The sequence below is a fragment of the Scyliorhinus torazame genome, chromosome 1, assembly GCF_047496885.1.
Source record: "Scyliorhinus torazame isolate Kashiwa2021f chromosome 1, sScyTor2.1, whole genome shotgun sequence".
Taxonomy (NCBI): domain Eukaryota; kingdom Metazoa; phylum Chordata; class Chondrichthyes; order Carcharhiniformes; family Scyliorhinidae; genus Scyliorhinus; species Scyliorhinus torazame.
In genome coordinates this window covers 92034754-92056624 of record NC_092707.1, presented here as the reverse complement: position 1 = coordinate 92056624, position 21871 = coordinate 92034754, and the positions used below count along the sequence as shown (strand labels likewise).

Below are 21871 nucleotides of genomic sequence, written 5' to 3'. Positions count from 1 at the left end.
TATATAGATCCAAATCCGCTGGCAACTTGATGTTTATAAACCCCATCACTTTACCAGTGTCCAGAAATTCTTTTGTGTTTTACTGTTTATATATTCCTGATGCTCAGCTGTTTTCTTCATGGATCCCAGTCCCTGATGAAATACTTGATGATAGACCATCTGCGCCACACACTATCAAAGGTGGGACTTCTGCTTTCAGGAGCAGTATTATTCCTTCAAAATGGGATTTACAAAATGTTGTACAGTAACAGGCAGTTGTAAGTACCATAAATTCAGATACTTGACATATTTTTGGGAGAGAATCTGGCTTCCGTTTGGTCCTACATCTCAAAAGGCAACACTGATGTACGACCATACAGGAGAACTATAATTGTAGATTAAACATCACTATTGCAATGAGCAGAATGTGGAATTTTGTCCCAAATTTACAGCTATCTTTTGTTCAATTAATTGCTCCTTTACAAATACAACCTCCCCATTATGCGGTCAGTCCTTCAGTTTCACTGCTCTTCACAGGGCACACTGGCTTATAGCCCAGATTATTCATTGTGCTACACAGAAAACATCACCACAATTACATGCAACTGGATTACAGCGTACTTTATAGTGTTAGGAATACTACACAAGAGAGCCTTTTTGAGGCACAAGAAACAGAATAATGCAACATTGATGATATGTGCAAGTTACATTACATATTAATCTTAACAATTTCATTACAGTCCATTACAGTCACACATTTTCTACCATATATAACAAATATAAAAATGAATTTTGATCACTGTATTTAATAGGCTTTGCGATACATTTCCCTCAGTCTCGACACCCTACCCTAAAACCGGATATCAGTTTTGCTACAATTAATCTAAGTGTTTGGAGGACACAAGGTCATGATCACCTTCTCAGTGACATGGTTATTTATGATCATGTAGGATTGCAGTCACGGACTTTCAATTGTTCAGAGTCTGACTTGAACTGCATAATGTAATTGTAAATCTGACTTAATAGCAACATGATGACAATAATAAGCAATACGCAGTACTTCTGGTTACTTTTCCCCAGGGTGACAGTTAAGGTTGTTTGAAAACTGCTATTGTGAATTTTAGTTAACTTCAGACACAAGCTGGGCGGCATGGTGGCGCAGTGATTAGTCCTGTTGCCTACAGCGCTGAGGACCCGGGTTCGATCCCGGCTCTGTGTTAATATCCATGCGGAGTTTGCACATTCTCCCCGTGTCTGCGTGGGTTTTTTTCACCCCCTACGACCCAGAAATGTGCAGGGCAGGTGAATTGACCATGCTCAATTGCCCCTTAATTGGAAAAAAAGAATTGGGTACTCTAAATTTTTAAAAAACTTCAGGCACAAGCAAAATAACACACCATGTGGTGCACAGCTTAATAAACATGTGAACTGTGTAACACATTCAACATCTGCCACTAACTGTTTGCTCTGCTTGTGCAAGTGTTTGTTTGATTTAAAAAAAAATTAAGGATCACTTGACAGAACTTGTGTATCAGTTATAATGAAGGGGCAAATAAAGAAATCTCTTCCTCTAACTTTTAGCATTTTGAACAATAAAAAGCCGCTTTGCAGCAATTTTCCTGATCAGAACCAAGATGCAACACAACACAGCAACAATGGAAATAAAAGCCAAGCAAAAGATTCAACACATTTGCTGCCAGGAGAGGGGGTGGAAACAACATATTAGCCCACATTAACGTTCCTTACTTTCAGATCTTTCCATATGCGAGTTCCACTGAAATTGTGGGATTTATTTTATTATCAGAACACCAGTTGTCACCCTACATATGTGGTACGAGCAGGTCTTTACACAATTCCTGTCAACATTATTACAACAGTCATGGTAATCAATGTCATGGCTCATTTGATTTCTGTACAAAGGGTGCCAATCGAGATTCCTGGTCAGAGCAAAATGGCATCCTTGTGACATCAGATCCCACTAAGCAAAACCACTTGTATTCATTTACAAACAGTGTTACTCAACTAATACTTAACGAAGAGGCCATTGGCTAACATCAGTTGAAAGGGCTCCAGTTACAATCGTGGAATCTCTGGGTACTCTCAGAGAATCAAACAAAATTAAGCAGTCAACTAGAGAGACTCAAAACTACCAGATAATTAAGCAAGTGAGACTGATACTCACCTCTGTCATCTCATGCACCTTGGAATGCCAGCTGTATTCATTCCAGTTATAATTTTAGAAGTCCAAAAAGAGAACACATGACCAAATGAAATAGGTTTGTTCTTTTTAAATTTAATAGCTAAATTATGCAAGTCCTCTTATGAATGAAGGATGATAATTTGTCCATGTCATTTGTCTTTAAAAAGTAAAGTTACTTGCACCATTGTTATGTTTGAACCAGCAAACAAAAAGGTGGGACATCGATACTTTATCTTTCCAGACACTATCTTTAACCAAGGGCCCGACTTAAACACTGATTCCAAAATTGCTTGTGATTCCAAAATTGCTTGAACCTTATATTCTAACTGTCCTACTTAAAAATAATTTTATTTAAATATATGCAATAAATACTACAAATTTGAATCGCAAGAGAGCAAAGTGTCTAAAACAATTTGAAATCCACATTTAAAATTAATTGTCACATATCTGAGCCCAGATCTGCACACTGTTTGTCTGAAATATGATTTGCTAATGACTCGATGATGTCTAGAAGCAGCGCTTGACTTAGGGATCGTAGGTTGGGCAACTTGGAGACCTTAAGGGAAGAAAAAAAATGGATTTAAGAAATTAGGAAACAAGAAGTTATACAGTAAGAATTTAAACTGAAGCACAATTTTTAGTAAGACCTAGAAATACTCACTCTTGAATTACTGTTACAAGAGATACAGATGGGACTATGAGGTGCAACAGATAATATCTCACATCTGCATGAGTGTGATACATCAAGCGCCAAAGTAACAGAAATTAACAATTATCCAAAGCCAAAGTAGTTCCAGTACTTCTCATGAGCCTTGCACCCCACAACCCCCATATAAATTCTGGTCTGGGGGAAAAAGCAGATCAATATATTTGAAAGTGGATGGGAGGGGTGGGTGGGCAAGCAGTAAAATACAAATTCCCAATACGCCGAGGCCCTGACCGTGGGGCTGCTGGCTGAGAGGAAAAAGCTGCAAATGGACTTTAACCTGCTATCCACTAGGAAAGCACTGGTATACTTGTAGAACATCATAAATCCATTACAACTAACACACCATCAGTGAAGAAATCTATCTTTTGTCTTATTCACTCTGGAAGTATAGTAATGTCTACGGTATTTTCCCAAAAATGTCCAAATAGGGACCAAAACAAAGACCTGGAGAGTAATATCATGAGGTAATGTATAAACTGTAATATTTGGGGACTGTGATCACATTATTACATCCAGCTACTTTGCAGCGACTGCTTGAGCAATACAATTAAGTCAGCCTTGCTTTGCCTGCCTATTTTGCTTGACAATTACCTTTCTCTTTCCACTAGTATACATTTCACTAATCATTTTGCTGATCATTATTTTGAAGTACGTTTACTCAAGTGCTCATTGGAACTTCTTGCTTCTACCTGACAGTACATGATGCTGTGGAATTAGCAAACAGGGCCTTCATACTGGTTCGTAAATTATTTGTAGAGTTTGTCCAAGTAGAGTGGTATATTATGCGTTCCGGTTTAAAGGCTTTTCTCCCTATCTCAAAGGCACGGGGGGCGCGGGGGAGATAGAATGTTATGATCACCTGTCTTTGAGGCTGATGTTCGGCACTTTCCATGGAACCTTTATTAGAAAATTACATGGCGCAAAGTCAAAGGTGATCGGCTGGCATCAGTTACAATAGAAACAGGAAAATCCTTCCCGCCAATTAAACGCAGATTTGTTTTCCCACCTTCCTTTACACTCACCAACACGTGTAGAAAGCAGGATCTACTCAAATAAAGAAAATAAGGAAATATGCTACATGGCTATTCTATAAAAGAATAGTTGTTAGGAACGTTTCAATTTAAGGAGTATAGAGAACTGTAGAATAAAATGTTAATGAGAACCCAACAGCCCGTGACTCAATACAACATGTTAAGAATAAGACAATGGTTGGTTATTTAGTTTGGCATCATTTTCATTTCAAATTTATTTTGCAGAATTTGTTAAACAAGGCATAATGCTTATTCAGAACACAAAAGCGAATGACCGAACATAATCAGAAATCAGTGGCAGGAAGTTCGGGTGAACTATTGTTTCTGACAATAACTTGAATTTAATGTAGCAAACATCCCAAACTGCTTCACAGGAGTGTTATCAAACAGAATTTGATACCGAACCACATAAAGAGATATTAGCACAGATAACTAAAAGTTTGTTCAACGGGGTATGTTTTAAAAAGCGTTGTAAATGAGGAAAGAGGAACAGAGACAGGGAGGGAATTCCACAGCTTAGTAGCTGAAGATATGGTGGAATCATTAAAATAGGGGATGCGCAAGAGGCCAGAATTGGAAGAGTGCAGAGTTCCCAGAGGGTGGTAGAGCTGGAGGAAGTTACAGAGATAAAGAGGGACGAGGCCATGGAAGGCTTTAAAAACTGATGAGAATTTTAAAATTCAGGTGTTAGGACAGCAGAGTTTTGGATTAGCTCAAGTTTATGGAGGGTGGAAGATGGGAAGCTGGCTAGGAGTGGTGTGCTCCAGTGGCGCAATTGGTTAGCGTGCAGGAGTGGCCTGGAGGCCTAGCTCAGTGGCAGAGTGCTTGACTGCAAATCAAGAGGTCCCTGGTTCAAATCCTTTTAGGGCGGCACAGTGGTTAGCATTGCAGCCTTCCTCCAGGTGCTCCGGTTTCCTCCCACAGTCCAAGGATGTGCAGATTAGGTGGAGTGGCCATGCCAAATTGTTCCTTAGTGCCCAAAGATATGCAGATTAGGTGGGGGTATGGGGTTACAGGGATAGGGTAGGGAGTGTGCCTAGGCATGGTGCTCTTTCGGAGGGTAGGTGCAGACCCGATGGGTGAACGGTCTTCTTCTGCACTGTAGGGTTCTATGACAAAAGATGTAACTTTTGACTGATTCGGGCCATTTTCAATGCTGTGGCAGGAATGAAAACCTGACTGAAGAAAGTTATGCATGGGGAGGATTTTGTGGGCTCCACCAGGGTGCCAAGGCTCCAGGTAGGCTTACAGACCTTTCCTGCCTGGGTAGGGATGCAGCCAAATTCCACCTCTGTAGTGGGGACCTCCCCTCCCACCCACCCACAAACAATCCACAGTCTTTTAGTATTTTGTCCTTAGAGTTTTAAAGAAATGGTTAAGAGGGCATCTTATTGTTGAGATGCCCTCCCGATTACTTGCTTCAGTTGCAGCTTGATGCGCCTCTGAACAAGTTAGGGTGTCTGATTGGCCGTATAGCTTCGAGATTGCACCAGTCAGCCTTAATTGGATAAGGAAACCATCTCCATGGCAATTAAGGGGATGTTAAAATTGTAGGATTGAGTGCACAGAAACTGTTTCGCCCCTCAAGAAAATCAGCCTTGGGTGTTCAGGAAAGATGGCCACATATTTAGAACAGATTCAGGACAGTGGAGAGGAAAGTGAGGCTGGTGATGGACTGCAGTTTGCAAAGATAAAGGGATCCAGTGTGAGGTTTGAGATGAGCAATAGCATGGGTAATGAATATTCAACACGGCATAGACATCATCCTTCTATCTGCTGAGTACGGTGGCACAGTGATTACCACTGCTGTCTCACAACTCCAGGGACCTGGGTTCAATTCTGATCTTGGGTGGCTGTCTGTGTGGAGTTCGTATGTTATTACTGTGTCTGCGTGAGTTTCCATCTGCTGCCTGGTTTCCTCCGACAGTCCAAAGATATGCAGGTTAGGTGGATTAGCCATGCTAAATTGCCCCTTAATGCCCAAAGGTTAGGTTGGGTTAAGGGGATAGGGCGGGGGAGAGGGCCTAGGTAGGGTGTTCTTTCGGAGAGTCGATGCAAACTCAATGCTCCAAATGGCCTCCTTCTGCATTATAGGGATTCCATGATTCTATTGGGGCAGCACAATGGCACAGTGGTTAGTACTGTTACCTCACACCGCCTGGGACCAGAGTTTGATTCCGACCGTGGAATTTGCTTGGAATTTGCACTTTCTCCCAGTGTCTGCGTGGGTTTCCTCTGGATGCTCCAGTTTCCTCCCACAGTGCAATGATGTGCAGGTTCAGTGGCTTGGCCATGCTAAATTGCCCTTTGATGTCCAGACATGTGCAGGTTAGGTAATAGAACATAGAACATAGAACGATACAGCGCAGTACAGGCCCTTCGGCCCACGATGTTGCACCGAAACAAAAGCCATCTAACCTACACTATGCCATTATCATCCATATGTTTATCCAATAAACTTTTAAATGCCCTCAATGTTGGCGAGTTCACTACTGTAGCAGGTAGGGCATTCCACGGCCTCACTACTCTTTGCGTAAAGAACCTACCTCTGACCTATATCTATTATCCCTCAGTTTAAAGCTATGTCCCCTCGTGCCAGCCATTTCCATCCGCGGGAGAAGGCTCTCACTGTCCACCCTATCCAACCCCCTGATCATTTTGTATGCCTCTATTAAGTCTCCTCTTAACCTTCTTCTCTCCAACGAAAACAACCTCAAGTCCATCAGCCTTTCCTCATAAGATTTTCCCTCCATACCAGGCAACATCCTGGTAAATCTCCTCTGCACCCGCTCCAAAGCCTCCACGTCCTTCCTATAATGCGGTGACCAGAACTGTACGCAATACTCCAAATGTGGCCGTACCAGAGTTCTGTACAGCTGCAACATGACCTCCTGACTCCGGAACTCAATCCCTCTACCAATAAAGGCCAACACTCCATAGGCCTTCCTCACAACCCTATCAACCTGGGTGGCAACTTTCAGGGATCTATGTACATGGACACCTAGATCCCTCTGCTCATCCACACTTCCAAGAACTTTACCATTAGCCAAATATTCCGCATTCCTGTTATTCCTTCCAAAGTGAATCACCTCACACTTCTCTACATTAAACTCCATTTGCCACCTCTCAGCCCAGCTCTGCAGCTTATCTATATCCCTCTGTAACCTGCTACATCCTTCCACACTATCGACAACGCCACCGACTTTAGTATCGTCTGCAAATTTACTCACCCACCCTTCTGCGCCTTCCTCTAGGTCATTGATAAAAATGACAAACAGCAACGGCCCCAGAACAGATCCTTGTGGTACTCCACTTGTAACTGAACTCCATTCTGAACATTTCCCATCAACCACCACCCTCTGTCTTCTTTCAGCGAGCCAATTTCTGATCCACATCTCTAAATCACCCTCAATCCCCAGCCTCCGTATTTTCTGCAATAGCCTACCGTGGGGAACCTTATCAAACGCTTTGCTGAAATCCATATACACCACATCAACTGCTCTACCCTCGTCTACCTGTTCAGTCACCTTCTCAAAGAACGTTATAGGGTTACAGAGATAGGACAGGGAGTGGGTTGAGGAAGGTGCAGTTTCAGAGGGTCGGTGCAGACTCAATGGGCCGAATGTCCTCCTTCGGCACGGTAGGAATTCAATGGTTCCATGGAGTAACACAGAACATTTTTAGAACCGGATTCTCTCTGCCCAGCCAGTTAATCGTGAATCTTCCCAATGTACTCAACATACTGTCCGGCTTCTGGAGTACTCTTCTTAGTCTTATTACCAACTCACAAGATCTCAGCACAAGCATTCAAGAGCAAGGACACCAATTTGCCTCAGAATTAAAGAACAAAAACAAGACTAATTTAAAGATACTGCCCCTTGCAACACATTTCATTCATGGGCAGCGTGGTAGCACAGTGGTTAGCACAGTTGCTTCACAGCACCAGGGTCCCAGGTTCGATTCCCAGCTTGGGTCACTGTCTGTGCGGAGTCTGCGCGTTCTCCTTGTGTCTGCGTGGGTTTCTTCCGGGTGCTCCGGTTTCCTCACACAAGTCCCGAAAGACGTGCTGTTAGGTAATTTGGACATTTTGAATTCTCCCTCCGTGTACCCGAACATGACCGGAATGTGGCGACTAAGGGTTTTTCCACAGTGACCTCATTGCAGTGTTAATGTAAGCCTACTTGTGACAATAAAGATTATTATTTTACGAAAACCAATTGTGCAGACACAATGTGCTGAATGGCCTCTTTCTATGCCGTAATTTTTCTATGGCTCCATTTTGGTGGAGTTGTCTGCTAACCTGACAACCAAGTTCTGTACACCTTGCAGTTGAAATACTTCTGCTGGAACATCACACAGCGTTTTCAGTTAACAAAAAAACAATCCAACAGACAATACATAGAAAACAATGCTTCACTTTGAAACAGGATGTAACAACTGAAGCAATATTAGATTACACATGCATGTTACATTCAGCAGTTTCTGCAGTAGGAATGGAGAGAGGGCTATGAGGTCAGGGGTATATTTTCTCGCCGTGGCAAGATACAGTGTTGTAAAATGAAATACGTTGGCTTAAACCTTCAAAGGTATACATCACACATAAACACTCTGGGAAAAGATATAGTACTTTATACAAAAAAATAAAATATATATTTTAGCTTTCAAAGTTCAAGATGGTACAATTATGAGCAAACATTTGCTTGAGTTGCTGATGTGTTTGGTTTTTATAATTCATGTTTCATTTCACATTAAAGTGCAAATGTCACAATATCATGTGATACTGACTGGCAGAGTAAATTATAATAAATTTTCATTGCACAAATCCACTGAGCTCCTCTGATCAGATGCAAGGACAAAAAGAATACTAGTAAAATTCCAGTATTTGTAAAACCCTGGTGTTTAATACAGTTCGATATTTGCACAAAGCATGTTCATCATATTCTCAAATATATTGTTTCATTAACTTCAAAATATAAAAAAAGTGTAAATATCCCAGTTAATGCCAAATGATAACATTTTAATTTCAAAATGTTGCAGTATTTCATAACAGGGGAAGCACACCTTTACGAACCCTACTATGTGACATGTCATTATCAGTTGTTCTGTGGCATCTTTATTGCTGAATGGAATACAAATCTAAATTCTAGGATCCACTTTGTCTTGAACACAGATTCCAATTGTCAGGACATTAAACTCGAAGAATATTATGGCTTTACTAGATGAATTGGACAGCAGTGTGCCACTCTTTCATTATTTGAAACACAACCATTAATAAAGCCATCGACCTAAAAAATGTCAATGCTGAAAATGTTGACAGTTGCATACTGTGGCATAATTTGTCACTTGATTGCCATGCTATTGTGGCAGCAGAAAATATATTTGACAATTTATGTAAAACTTTTAAATTGACTAATATGACAAAATCAGGTTACGGTTCATACCAGGTATCCCTAGAGTTTAACAGTATTGCAATATAGCATTAAAGGTCTATGATGTTTCCCCCCACTATAGATAATAAACACAAGTGGGACAGTGGTCAAATGTACCCATAGTGCAATAGAATTTGAGATCCTGCACACCGTCAACTCTCAATTTCAGCTCAAAGTATTTGGGAAACAAACCAAAGGCAAAGGAGGAAAATCAACAAGATTGGTTCATATTGATGACTGCAGAAATACACAGCAACAATGGTGGAATAGATGTGGGCCAGGATTATCCGACCCGTGCCGTGTCGGAGAATCGCCTGGGGAGCGCGAGAATCCCACCACGCCGCTCCGACGGCTGGCCGCCGACCGGAGAATTGGCGGCAATCGCGCCCGCGCGGTCACAGGCCATTGAAAGCGGCCCCCGCGGCGATTCTCCGGGCTCGACAGGCCGAGTGCCCGCCATGTCCAGCCGACGTGGTTCACATATGGTCCCACCTGGGACTCAGCGTTCTGGCTGCGGGGGCCGTCCTGGTGGGGGGTGGGGGGGGATCAGACTCCGGGGTGGTGGAGTGGCCTCCATGGTGGCCAGGCCCGCGATCGGGGGCTACCGATCGGCGGGTGTGCTCATTCCGGGGGTGCCTAGGTTCTTCCGCACTGGGCCTCTGTAGGGCTCCGCCATGTTGTGCGGAGTCCGGTGCGGAGACGGCCGTTGTGCGCATGCACGGACCCGTGCCGTCCATCGCGCACATGTGCGGACCCGCGCTGGCCATGCAGGGCCGGCGTTCGGCGCCGGAGCAGTGCACAGCACTCCGACTCCGTTCTAACCCCCTGAAATCCGGAGAATAACTGGGCCAGGAGGACTGTTGACGCGTACACCACTCCGGTGTTTACACCGGCGGTAACACTTGGCCGGGATTTCGGAGAATCCTGGCCCGTCTCTGTTAGATCGGAGTTGGGTACCAAACATTGCAGACTTTTCCATAGGAAGGAAAATGTGGGGGGAAAACTGGTTGCTGCTGCATTTGGAATTGATCTAGGGTAGAAATGTTCCAAAAAATAGGGCACTCTATGAATTGTTCTGTTGCACAGCCATTAGAGGATATCAAAAGATGATTAATTATGGCAATCCCAGCTGAAGTCTTTGGCTGATTTCAAAGACGTTGAACAAAGCTGCCGAGAAAATCATTAACTGATTCCAGACCCCAAACAATGTCAAATTAATACAGCCAAACATCTTTTCTACTTTACTCAGAGTAGATTAACAGAGATGTTTGTGGTCCAATGCACAATTATATTTGCTTAAATTAAATGCTTTCACTTTATCCTTCTGAGCCACACTTGAACAGCACACAAAAGCAAGGAGGCAACTCGCCTCTGTCCAGTATTTTTAAGAAGCAGCTGCTTGTAGTTATGTTTGATCAGCCCAAGTACGATTCTCGCCCAAGATTATTCTTCCCCACACAAAGGCAGCTGAGTTAGGAGAGATTTGAAACCAAGAATCTCGAAGTTGAATCAATTGGGGCACTGAAGTCAGTGAGGATTACAGGTGTATTTTTATTTTAATAAATTTTGAGTACCCAATTAATTTTTTCCAATTAAGGGGCAATTTTATCAAGGCCAATCCACCTACCCTGCACATCTTTGGATCGTGGGGGCGAAACCCACACAAACACGGGGAAAATGTGCAAACTCCACACGGACAGTGACCCAGAGCCGGATTCGAACCTGGGATCTCGGCGCCATGAGGCAGCAATGCTAACCACTGCACCACCGTGCTGCCCGAGGATTACAGATGTATGAGAAAGAACTCAGGTCATAAGGCTCTGGGTTAGCTGCGGTTAGTAAAGTGCAGACACAGAGTGGTGAAAACTACACAGGAGAAATCATTCCTTGCGCTGGTGAAGGTGTGGATTTTACAGTGCGATGGGAAAAGTGGGGAAAAGGGAGGGGCAAGATGTTCAGGCAACATCGGGACCTTGAAGGCGTTAGTGTTGGTGGATTAGGAGCATGGAGTAAAATGCTCAGTGACAAAGAGAACATTGAGATTGTGCACAATTGGGCTCAAATCAAACAGCTATGGATATTTGGGCAAGTGACTGCCAGAAGCACACTGGGACTGGTGAAAGCTAAAGGAAAAGGGTTCAGTTTTGCCAAAGTTGAGCTGTCGGAAGTTTCAATAATAGATGCTGGGCAGGCAGTCAGACAAGCACAGCAGGAAGAAAGAAAACAAACTCAAAATCATATTGCGAACACAAGATAAAGTATGCAATAACCATAACAGTGAGACAACTTCCGTCAGGTTTTTTTGAACTGATTGCAACATTTCTATTCAAGATTTGTCCAAGAAAGCATATCTCAATCTGACCACAAATAAAAGGACAGGGTCTTAACTGCTATAACCAAGACAGTATAAAAGGACAACAGACTCTCACAGAGCCAAACAGGATCCTACCTACCTTGGTAAAATGATGTACAATAATGTGGAGACAATGTTTCTTCATATCTAAAGCTTGAGTCTTATCAGCTGCTTCCAGAATCTGAGGAGACAGGTAAACAGTTTAAATTATTTAGGCCCATTATTTGTTATTTTGTTGACTGAACCTCTCATTTTTATAAAGTGCTTAAATTTAAGAAAACATCAATAGCACTTCACAGCATAATTAAAAATGGACATGGTCAAAGAAGAAGGACCAAAGGGATACTTGAAGAGGATTATGAGGAATTTTTGAAAGGAGATGGAGAAATGGATAAGTGCAGAGAGAGAAGTCCACAGCAGCGGACCGGAGTAGCTGAAGGACATCACCAATGTGGCATAAAGGCAGAGAGAGAAAAGAGAATTGTGGGGGGTTGACGCTAAAGGACCGGCTGAGGCTGTAGGTATTGGGGAGGTCAAGGCCATGAAGGAATTTAAATAAGAATGAGCATTAAAAATTGGACACATTGGAGATCTGGGAGCCAATCTACATCAGCAGGATGGGGAGCAGGACAGGATATGGGCAGCAGAGTTTTGGATGAACTGAATTTTACAGAGGTTGGGAGGCTAAAATTTAAACATTGGAGCAGCTGTCTGGAGATGACAAAGGTATGAAAGAAGTTTCAGCATTGCATGGTTGAAGTGGGTGATGTGGAAGCAGGCAGTCTTTGTGACAAAGGACATGGAGTTGGAAGTGGAACTTGGTGGATGAAGAGGATGCCAAGGTTATAGTCTAGTCCAGCCAGAGACTACAGTCCGTGAAGATGTGCGGGTTAGGTGGATTGGCCATGCTAAATTGCCCATAGTGTCCAAAATTGCCCTTGGTGTAGGGTGGGGTTACTGGGTTGTGGGGATAGGGTGGAGGTGTGGACCTTGGGTAGGGTGCTCTTTCCAAGAGCCGGTGCAGACTCGATGGGCCGAATGGCCTCCTTCTGCACTGTAAATTCTATGATATCTATTATATCTGCCCACAGATCTCTCTTCTGAGAGAGACAGGAAGATAAGTTATTGCTCTGGTTACAATTGGCCAAAGCGAGAGCAATTGAATCAAGTGAGAGCGATGAAGTTAGGCAATGAAGTGCTATTGATGTTTAAATGGGATGGTGTGGTCTCCTATGTCAAAGACCACAGAGAAGAAAGTAAAAGGTAGTATAGTTATAGTCATATAAAATATTATTTATGACCTTGGTAAGGACCGTTTTGGCGCTGTAGTAAATGTGGAAGCCCAATTGGAGAGATTAAAAAGGGAGTTGCAGGAGGAATGGGCAGAGATTTAAGTGGTAACAAGGTCCAGGATGTCTGAGGAAAGAGAGGTTGGGGAATGGACAGAGGACTAGAGGGTGAATATTTTGAGGACAGGAATGATAATATCTGTTTTGAAAGTGATGGAGACAAGAGTTTAGGAGAGAGAACCATTTATAACACCTTAGAAAGCTTAGATGTCAGGAAGGGAAACTGAAATAGTCGGCAGTTCAATGATAGTGGAAACACAAAAGCAGCAGTTTCATGGACATGATGATTTTGAGAATGACAGGATAGATGGGAGGAATGTTAGTCAGAGACAAAGGTGGCCATTTCTTTCTCAAATAAAGGCACATGCATGTTCCATATTGAATACAGGTACTATATCAGCTGGGTTACAACAATGGCTAAGTGTACTGTTAATTTTCACTATTGTCAACAGGAATATCCAGTGAAAATATCATCTGAAATACTTTTGATAGTCTGATCAAGATGTGATGGAATATTTACAGAAAAAACAAGTCACCTGAAGAACATTCTCTACCGTCACATTCATCTCCAGGTTCTGCTTACAATATGCTTGCAGTCTGTTGTTTGTGAAGCCATAATAATAAGGTGCTGAAAACAAATATCTGTCAGCGAGAAGTTAAGGAAACCTGTCTCACTGTGAAAATAGGATTAATGGCTATGTAGATCTTATCAAAATTGCACACAAAATGAAAACAGCCATTCCGGTTACTTCATCACTATTCAGGTGAAAGGGCATCCAGCAGCATTCATGACTGTTCTTTCCCTCACACCCGGCAGTACATACTGAAAACAATTATCCAAGTATAGTTTTCAACTTGTATCTATTTTCCCTCCTTCCCTCGGAGGCCTCCGCGAGTAGCTATCTGCAATCAGTCATTCGGAAAGATAATGGAATGGTCTGGATAATCCACATTATCACATCAGCTTTTCTGTGCAAAATATCTGTTCACCTCTCCTCCCTCAGATACAGCAGTTCAAATTGAGATTTCATTGTACAGGGAATTCAAAGTATTTTTTCCCTTTCAGCACCTATCCTAGAACCACCTGAGAGAATCTACGGTTACTCCAGAAGCAGTGTCCCAAATAACATTTCAGCATGCAGACATCCTGCCCGTCTCTGCCTGGCCATGACAGTTGAATAGATGCCAATACATAGAATGGGGGGTACATTCAAGAGGCCTTGTTGTGATCAGGGACTCGGAGAACCCTGTTGGTGATTAAGACCGTATGCTCAGCCCACATCTTCAGCACGAGAAGACCACTGTTGTTACACCTGCCAACCCCATTTTTTCCGATTACCCCTTTTGACACCAAGAATTAGCTTATATGACATTGACACAGTAGCAATCAAGGAATGGAGGTCATCATGGAATTTCTCCTTGGGTTCATCAGGCTATCAGGCTTGGTCATGGGAGGGACATACATACCAATGAGAGTTGCTTGTGTGTTGCCATATGGGGGGGTGGGGGGAGTTTAACAACCATCATATGATCAACATCATTGGGAAGGCAAGTCAATTCACTGACCAGATGGTTAATGACAGCAAAGTCTCCTTGTCCACAGCCACTCCAAAAAGAATGTGCAACCTGCACCAATTTCCTTTAATTGACTCTCCTCAGGTAGATGAGACTCGCTCAGGGCAAAGATCGGGACTTTGTACCTAAAGTAGATCTTCTCTCAGGTCTGTCAGATGTGACCCTTTCGTAAGGGTGTACACGGTCCATACTCCAATGGTGACCAGTGTCACCACTTACAATCACCATGAAGAAAATTGAAATTGTACCAGCCTAGTCCAGAAAAGCCCGATCTCGAGTGCGAGGTTTCAGGAAGCCCTATCTCGAGTGCAAGGTTTCAGACTGTCAACCAGGGGGGAAGTTCACTTTTCTTAGCAGCACATTCTCTCAAGCTATCTATATTGGCAAGACACCAGCAAAAATTACTGAAGTAAGTGTAGCATTTGGCAGACTTCAAACATTAGTCTCAGAATGAAGAGGAGTATGTCTGCCCACTAAACTGAAAGTCTAAAGAGCAATAGTCCTGTTTTCACATGTGAGATTGGACTGTGTATCAGTGTCATGCCAAGAAGCTCAGCCACTTTCACTCGAGCTGCTTTCGTAAGCTTCTGAAGATCAGATGGCAGGACAAAATACCAGACACTGAGGTGCTCACCCGAGCTGGAATGTTGAGCATAATATTAAGACAGGGAAGGGCTGTGGATGTAATTTATATGGACTTTAGTGAAGCTTTTGACAAGGTCCAACATGGCAAACTGGTACAAAAACTAAAATCACATGGGCTTCGGGATGGGCTGGCTAGATGGATACAGAACTGGCTTGGTTACAGAAGACAAGAGAGTAGCAGTGGAAGGGTGTTTTTCAGAATGGAGATCTGTAGCTAGTGGTGTTCTGCAAGGATCAGTGCTGGGACCTCTGTTTGTAGTGTATATAAATGATCTGGAGGAAAATGTGGATGGGTTGATTAGTAAGTTTGCGGATGACACAAATATTGGCGGAGTTGCTGATAGTGCCGAGGACTGTCAGAGGATACAACAGGGTATAGATAGATTGGAGATTTGGGCGCAGAAATCGCAGATGGAGTTCAACCCGGACAAATGTGAGCTGATGCATTTTGGAGGATCAAATCCAGGTATGAATTATACAGTAGGAGGCAGCATGGTGGCACAGTGGTTAGCACTGCTGCTTCACGGCGCCATGGTCCCAGGATCGATCCCAGCTCTGGGACACTGTCCATTGCACATTCTCTCTGTGTTTGCGTGGGTTTCGCCCCCACAACACAAATATGTGCAAGGGAGGCTAAATTGCCCCTTAATTGGAAAAAAAATGAATTGGGTACACTAAATTTAAACAAAAAAATGAATTATACTGTAAATGGCAGAACCCTTAGGAACATTAACATAGAGTGATCTGGGCATGCAGGTCCACAGTTCCCTAAAAGTGGCAACACAAGTGGCCAAGGTGATTAAGGAGGCATATGGCATGCTTGCCTTCATCAGCCAGGGCATTGAGTACATGAGTTGGGAAATCATTTTGCATCTGTATAAAACCAAAAAGAAAATGCTGGAAAATCTCAGCATTTGTAGGGAGAGAAAAGAGCTAGCGTTTTGAGTCCAAATGACCCTTTGTCAAAGCAGCTATATAAAACCTTGCTTAGGCTGCATTTGGAGTATTGCAGGCAGTTCTGGTCATCACATTATCAAAAGGCGTAGAAGCTTTGGAGAGAGTGCAAAGAAAGTGGTCTCCAGGGTGTTGGCTATGAAGAGAGTTGAATAAACTATGATTGTTTTCACTGGAAATACGGAGGCTGAGAGGAGACCTGATCGTGGTCTACAAAATTACGAGAGGCAGACAGGCTGCATAGTCAGAGGCCTTTTCCAAGGTGGAAATGTCAATTACAAGGGGGCACAGGTTCAAGGTGAGAGAGGGAAAGTTTATGGGAGATGTGCGGGGTAGGTGTTTCACGCAGAGAGTGTTGAGTGCCTGGAATGCATTGCCAGAGGATGTGGTGGAACCAGGCACATTAGCAACATTTAAGAGGCATCTGGATGGGTACATGAATAGGGAGGAAATAGAGGGATATGGACGGAGTAAGGGCAGAGGCTTTTTGTTTAGTTAGGGCACCATGATCGGCACAGGCTTGTAGGGCTGAAGGGCCTGTTCCTGTGCTGTACTTTTCTTTGTTCTTCTTTTTGTAGTCGCAACTGCATTGGGTTGACCATAGTGCCAGAATGCCTGCGCTTGCTTACCAAAGCAAATCTTCAATGGAGAGATTCAGTCTGAGGTGCGCTAACATGGCAGTCAAAGTGCTACAAAGATACACACTCTGAAGCTTCACTTAGGAGTTTAAAGTCCTGGGAGAATCCCCAGGTTTCTGTAACCCCTCTTAATCAATCTCTTGGTCCTCCTTTGCTGAATTCTAAACTGCTCCCAATCCACCGGCTTGTCACTTTTCTAGCAACTTTACATGACTCCTCTTTGGATCTAATACTAGCCTTAATTTATTTTGTTCTGTTTATCGGGGGGCAGATAGAAAATGCAAGGAGAGAAAATCCTGAGCCAACAACATGTTCAAAATTCAGTTGTCTGTGGCATTCCAGCCTTATCTTTTGCAGCACCGTCTGGTTGCAGATGGGCCTCAGCAGTCAACTCCGTACCCATCACAACCTTCCAAATAACCCCGATGATGAAAATGGACACCTTTACCTTGAAGGATGAACAAGAATTATGTCCACCACTGATGGTGGTGGACATAAAGGGCACGATTTAACCAAATGGGAACAAAGTCCCATAACGAGTGGGTTTAGCTGTGTTTCCTGGCACTCGCAATGCCGAGAAACACAAGGCTATCGAATGGCACTCGGGTTAGATAGGGGCCTCAGTGGGGAACGCACTGCCGAGGCCGCACATAGTCCCGTTTTCTGCACTGAGGAGCTCTGTTCGCCGGTACTTCTCAATGTAGCGAGAGATCGGGATGCCATTTTTAAATGACGTCCCACCTCCCTCCCAACACCCACACAGGGCACCCCTGGCCTGATCGACACTGCCACATGTCTCAATAACTAATGGATAGATTTCAAGGAATTATGGTGCACAGATGCGTATGACCAGAGGAAAAAACGGATTGATTTTTGGCAAGGTTAAGGAACCAAATCCTGGAATTATTAAAAAAGGATTTATTAACATTGGGAGATAGGGCAAATTGACTGTTTTAAAAAAATTGTTGTGGGACGCTTCATTTAGAATGTTTTAAAAAATCATTTCATAGACTGGCGCTAGCTTGGCCAGCAATTGTTGCCCATGTGGTATAGGTACACCCACAGTGCTGTTAGGGAGTACCAGCATTTTAACCAAGTGACAGTGAAGGAATGGTGATGCAGTTCCAAGTGAGGATGGTGTGTGGTTAGGAGAGAAATCTGCAGATGGTGGTGTTCCCAAGCATCTGTTACCCTTGTTCTTCCTGGTGGTAGAGGTCACGGGTTTGAAGGTGCTATTGAAGGAGCCTTGGTGAATTCTTGTATATGAGACACACTGCTGGTGGAGGGACTGAATATTTAAGGTGGTGGAAGAGGTGACAATCAAGCGCGTTGCTTTGTCCTGGATGATGGTATTATTGTTTTTGAATATTGTGGATCGTCTCCGCCGCTGTGGGGCATTTCATCACAACTATTAATATGTGAGCAGAGTTTTCAAGGCGGGTTGTTTGATGAGGATTGGCCTGAAGTCTCCTCACTGAGATAGAAACGTTACTAGAAGAGCGCCCTCTTCACTTGTTGAAAATTAATCTGCACGAGACAGTAGAGTTCACACGTCTATGACCCATTTTCAAATCCTCCCCTTTTAATTCTTATTTTTCACATATTCTTATATTCCTGCAATCACTTCCCAGTCAAAGAGCAAGAACACTGCTCTCAAGACTAGGCCAAGGTGATTCACATTCCAGTTTTCAATCCCCTGTTCCTTTGGTAAACAACCAGTTTCCACTAGCTCTATTCACTGAGAACATGGCTAGAACTGTGAAATTACTGTTCGATGAATCACGGGTATGAAACTGTGCTTTATTACTTACTGTACAGCGTAATAGAGCATTTGTTTGCAATGCTACCATTTTGTTCAGAAGTGCAAGCATAGTGTGGAAAAGATGGCAATACTGTTGTCTAAGTAAGCCATGTACAAAGGAAGGATACAGTGAATCCTCTGGAGGCATGTTGACTTCACCATAGTACACATAGCGAAGGAGTGACTCAAAAGCTTGTCGACTTGGCACCATTTCACCAATGGAGATATTTACCTGCCCATCTTCAGGCATGAAAGATCGGAACATAGCTTCAAAATAACTATGAAACATCACAGACAGAAATCAATAATCAAAACAAGATCACATATCTGTACATTTACTGTCAGGTCAAAAGTTTCTAACATAATACAATTAATAAAAACCAATCTGCTAGAGTATTACGTTTTAACTTGCTACTGTCGACAAAATAAACCTAAATGTTGTAATTCTGTCATTGAATCTGCCGAATGGGAATTTAGAATTAAAATGTCCCTACTTTACAACTTTATTCATCCTGAACTGCTCTTGGTAGATGGTAGGTGCACTTCTTAATATCTGCAGTTCACCCAGCCCAGTTTACCTCAGAGATACATGATAAGCACATTATCATCTACCTCACGAAATCATGGACAGATGGCGGGATCAGTTGTGCTCAAGGAAGCATTCCAACCGTGTTTTAAAATTTAGTTAAGATAATCCAATCTGGTACTTTTCACATCCTTGATTTTAATCACTTCACAACTGGCAGCCACCTCATCATTTCCTTCCCTGATTTCAAAAGCCTTGCAATTAAATACTCTAAAACTCGAATAACAACCCACAATAGATTATTTCTATGGGCTGGTTAGGGGCTGGTTTAGCACACTGGGCTAAATCGCTGGCTTTTAAAGCAGACCAAGGCAGGGCAGCAGCACGGTTCGATTCCCGTACCAGCCTCCCCGAACAGGCGCCGGAATGTGGCGACTAGGGGCTTTTCATAGTAACTTCATTGAAGCCTTCTCATGACAATAAGCGATTTTCATTTCATTTCATTTCCTCTTGTGAATGTCCACCCTTTTTTCTCCACCTTGTAAAGCACATGCAGGTATTATATAAATGTAAACTGCTGTTTTGAAACCTCACTGCAATACTAAGTGATTCGGAGTTCCACAATATGTGAGAGTAAGATGTTATTAAAGCTATAGCTTTGCCAGAGGGGGATAACAGGGGCGATGTCAGTGCTTAACAATGTCAGAGTTTACATTGTAGTAGACCATGTGCCTAATCGTATCTGTGTCAGACCTTTGCGAAAGATAGTAAGAGCACTGAAAATTTGGTATGTTTTAATTTATGTTTTTTTGATAAGTCTGTGCATAATATATTTCATGGGAACCAGTGCAATTAAATGATCATTTCCTGGCTGAATTCCGTTTTCGCATTAGAAACAGGGGCTCTAAGGCACTCAGTTTTAAAATGTTAGGAATACTCCTTGGTAAGTAATATCAACACTTTTCTTCATAACCATATACATTTCACTTTGAGCTAATATCTTATAAAAAATATATTATTCATGCTTTATTTGGTCTATTCATGCCACATTTATAAATCTTATTTTAACCTGAACATGCAAAATAAGGCCAGAGAGAGTTGGATTTTTCACTTCACTTTCTGCAACATACATTTTGAAATATTGTGTTAAATAAAAATTAGAGGAGTAACATTTACAGCTATACTTAATTTGGGGCTCTGCAGACTCATGTTAACCAAGGTTGTTTTAAAAAATGCCCAATGAAGCATGTAAAAAAGATATATATCCCAAAAAAGGAATGAGCCCAAGTAGTGAAAATCTAGCTCCTCCATCCATTTTAAGTTTTGCATTTCTGATGGAGATATACACTAGTTAAAACATTATGCTGCTCATGTCCAAAGATGTACAGGTAAAGTGGACTGGCCATGCTAAATTGCCCGGGGATATGTAGGTTGGGCGCCTGTTCGGGTACACTGAGGGAGAATTCAGAATGTCCAAATTACCTAACAGCATGTCTTTTGGGACTTGTGGGAAGAAACCGGAGCACCCGGAGGAAACCCTCGCAGAAATGGGGAGAATGTGTAGACTCCGCACAGACAGTGACCCAAGCCGGGGATCGAACCTGGGACTCTGGCGTTGTGAAGCAACAGTGCTAGCCACTGTGCTACCGTGCCGCCCAAATTACAATGAAAAACTGCTGCATAGTGTAACAAGCAATTTTAAAAATAAAATAGGCATCATCGGCACCTTTAATTAAGTGCTTCAACTTTTCACACCGTCCTTTTCCCCAGGCTCTACTTTTGTGGTAACTGCAAGGGTTGAGTACATTCAAAATATCCAAAAACAGTGGGGTGAATTCCCTGCCGCCGGGATTTTCCGTTTTCCCGGCAGCGTGAGGTGGCTGCAATGGGAAATCCCATTGGCCAGCGGTGGAAACGGAGAATCCTGCTGCCAGCGATGGCAAGCTGCTGAGAAACACACGGCTGGGGAGCTGGAGAATTCATCCCAGTGTCTGAAAAATCATGAGATATAGAATGACTGAGACCCAACCCCCTCAGCTCTGTCCAGTGGTCATCTGCAAAGCAATAGATGGAATGTTTAATTTGTTACTGACCTGGAGCGGGCAGCTAGAATTGCTTTGTGGGCTGGCCTGGGATGACCATCCAACAGTAGAGTTATATCACAAAATTCCATGCCTGCTCCTTCCAGATAGCTCTTCATATCCTGGACCAGTGATGTGCCTGAGAGTAAAATTAAAAGTAAACATCTATAGGTCAAAAGTGGTGAATTATAACACAAATAAAAGAATCCCTTCAACTGACATTGGATTTAATAAATCACAAGCATTGAAGTTTATGACATACACTGGAGGATAATGAGGCTCATATATAGGGTAGATGGCTGTGCTGAAGTCAATCACTGAATCCTCAAAACATCCTTCAGAAAACAGGTTGATTTATATGCAGAGTATAAAATGTGTTGGTGTAGGTGGTCACCATTTTCAAAAGTGACAATGAGACATTACACCAGTAATTCAAATTAAATCAATGTGACATATTTTACTCAATTAAGTAATTCAACAAGGATACCTTTAACCATAATCAAAGTGTTTACAAGAATGTCAAATTTATTTCTTTCAGCACTAAATGCAAAGATTTCCATCAGATTCATTGCGTCACTATGGCTATAGCATCATCGTAAGG

At 42.8% G+C, this 21871-nt stretch overlaps 1 protein-coding gene across 1 annotated transcript in view; it reads right to left on the bottom strand.

Annotated features, from left to right (window-relative positions):
• Positions 1-585: 585 nt before the first annotated feature.
• lztr1 (leucine zipper like post translational regulator 1) overlaps positions 586-21871 on the bottom strand; it is a 169616-nt gene continuing 148330 nt past the window's right edge. Inside the window, exons 17-21 of the mRNA XM_072498002.1 lie at positions 21283-21409; positions 18792-18941; positions 13587-13692; positions 11802-11882; positions 586-2735 (exon numbers count right to left, since the gene is read on the bottom strand). Of these exons, the coding sequence (XP_072354103.1) occupies positions 2619-2735; positions 11802-11882; positions 13587-13692; positions 18792-18941; positions 21283-21409 (581 nt within the window). The 3' untranslated portion in view covers positions 586-2618. The remainder of the gene's footprint in view (positions 2736-11801; positions 11883-13586; positions 13693-18791; positions 18942-21282; positions 21410-21871) is intronic.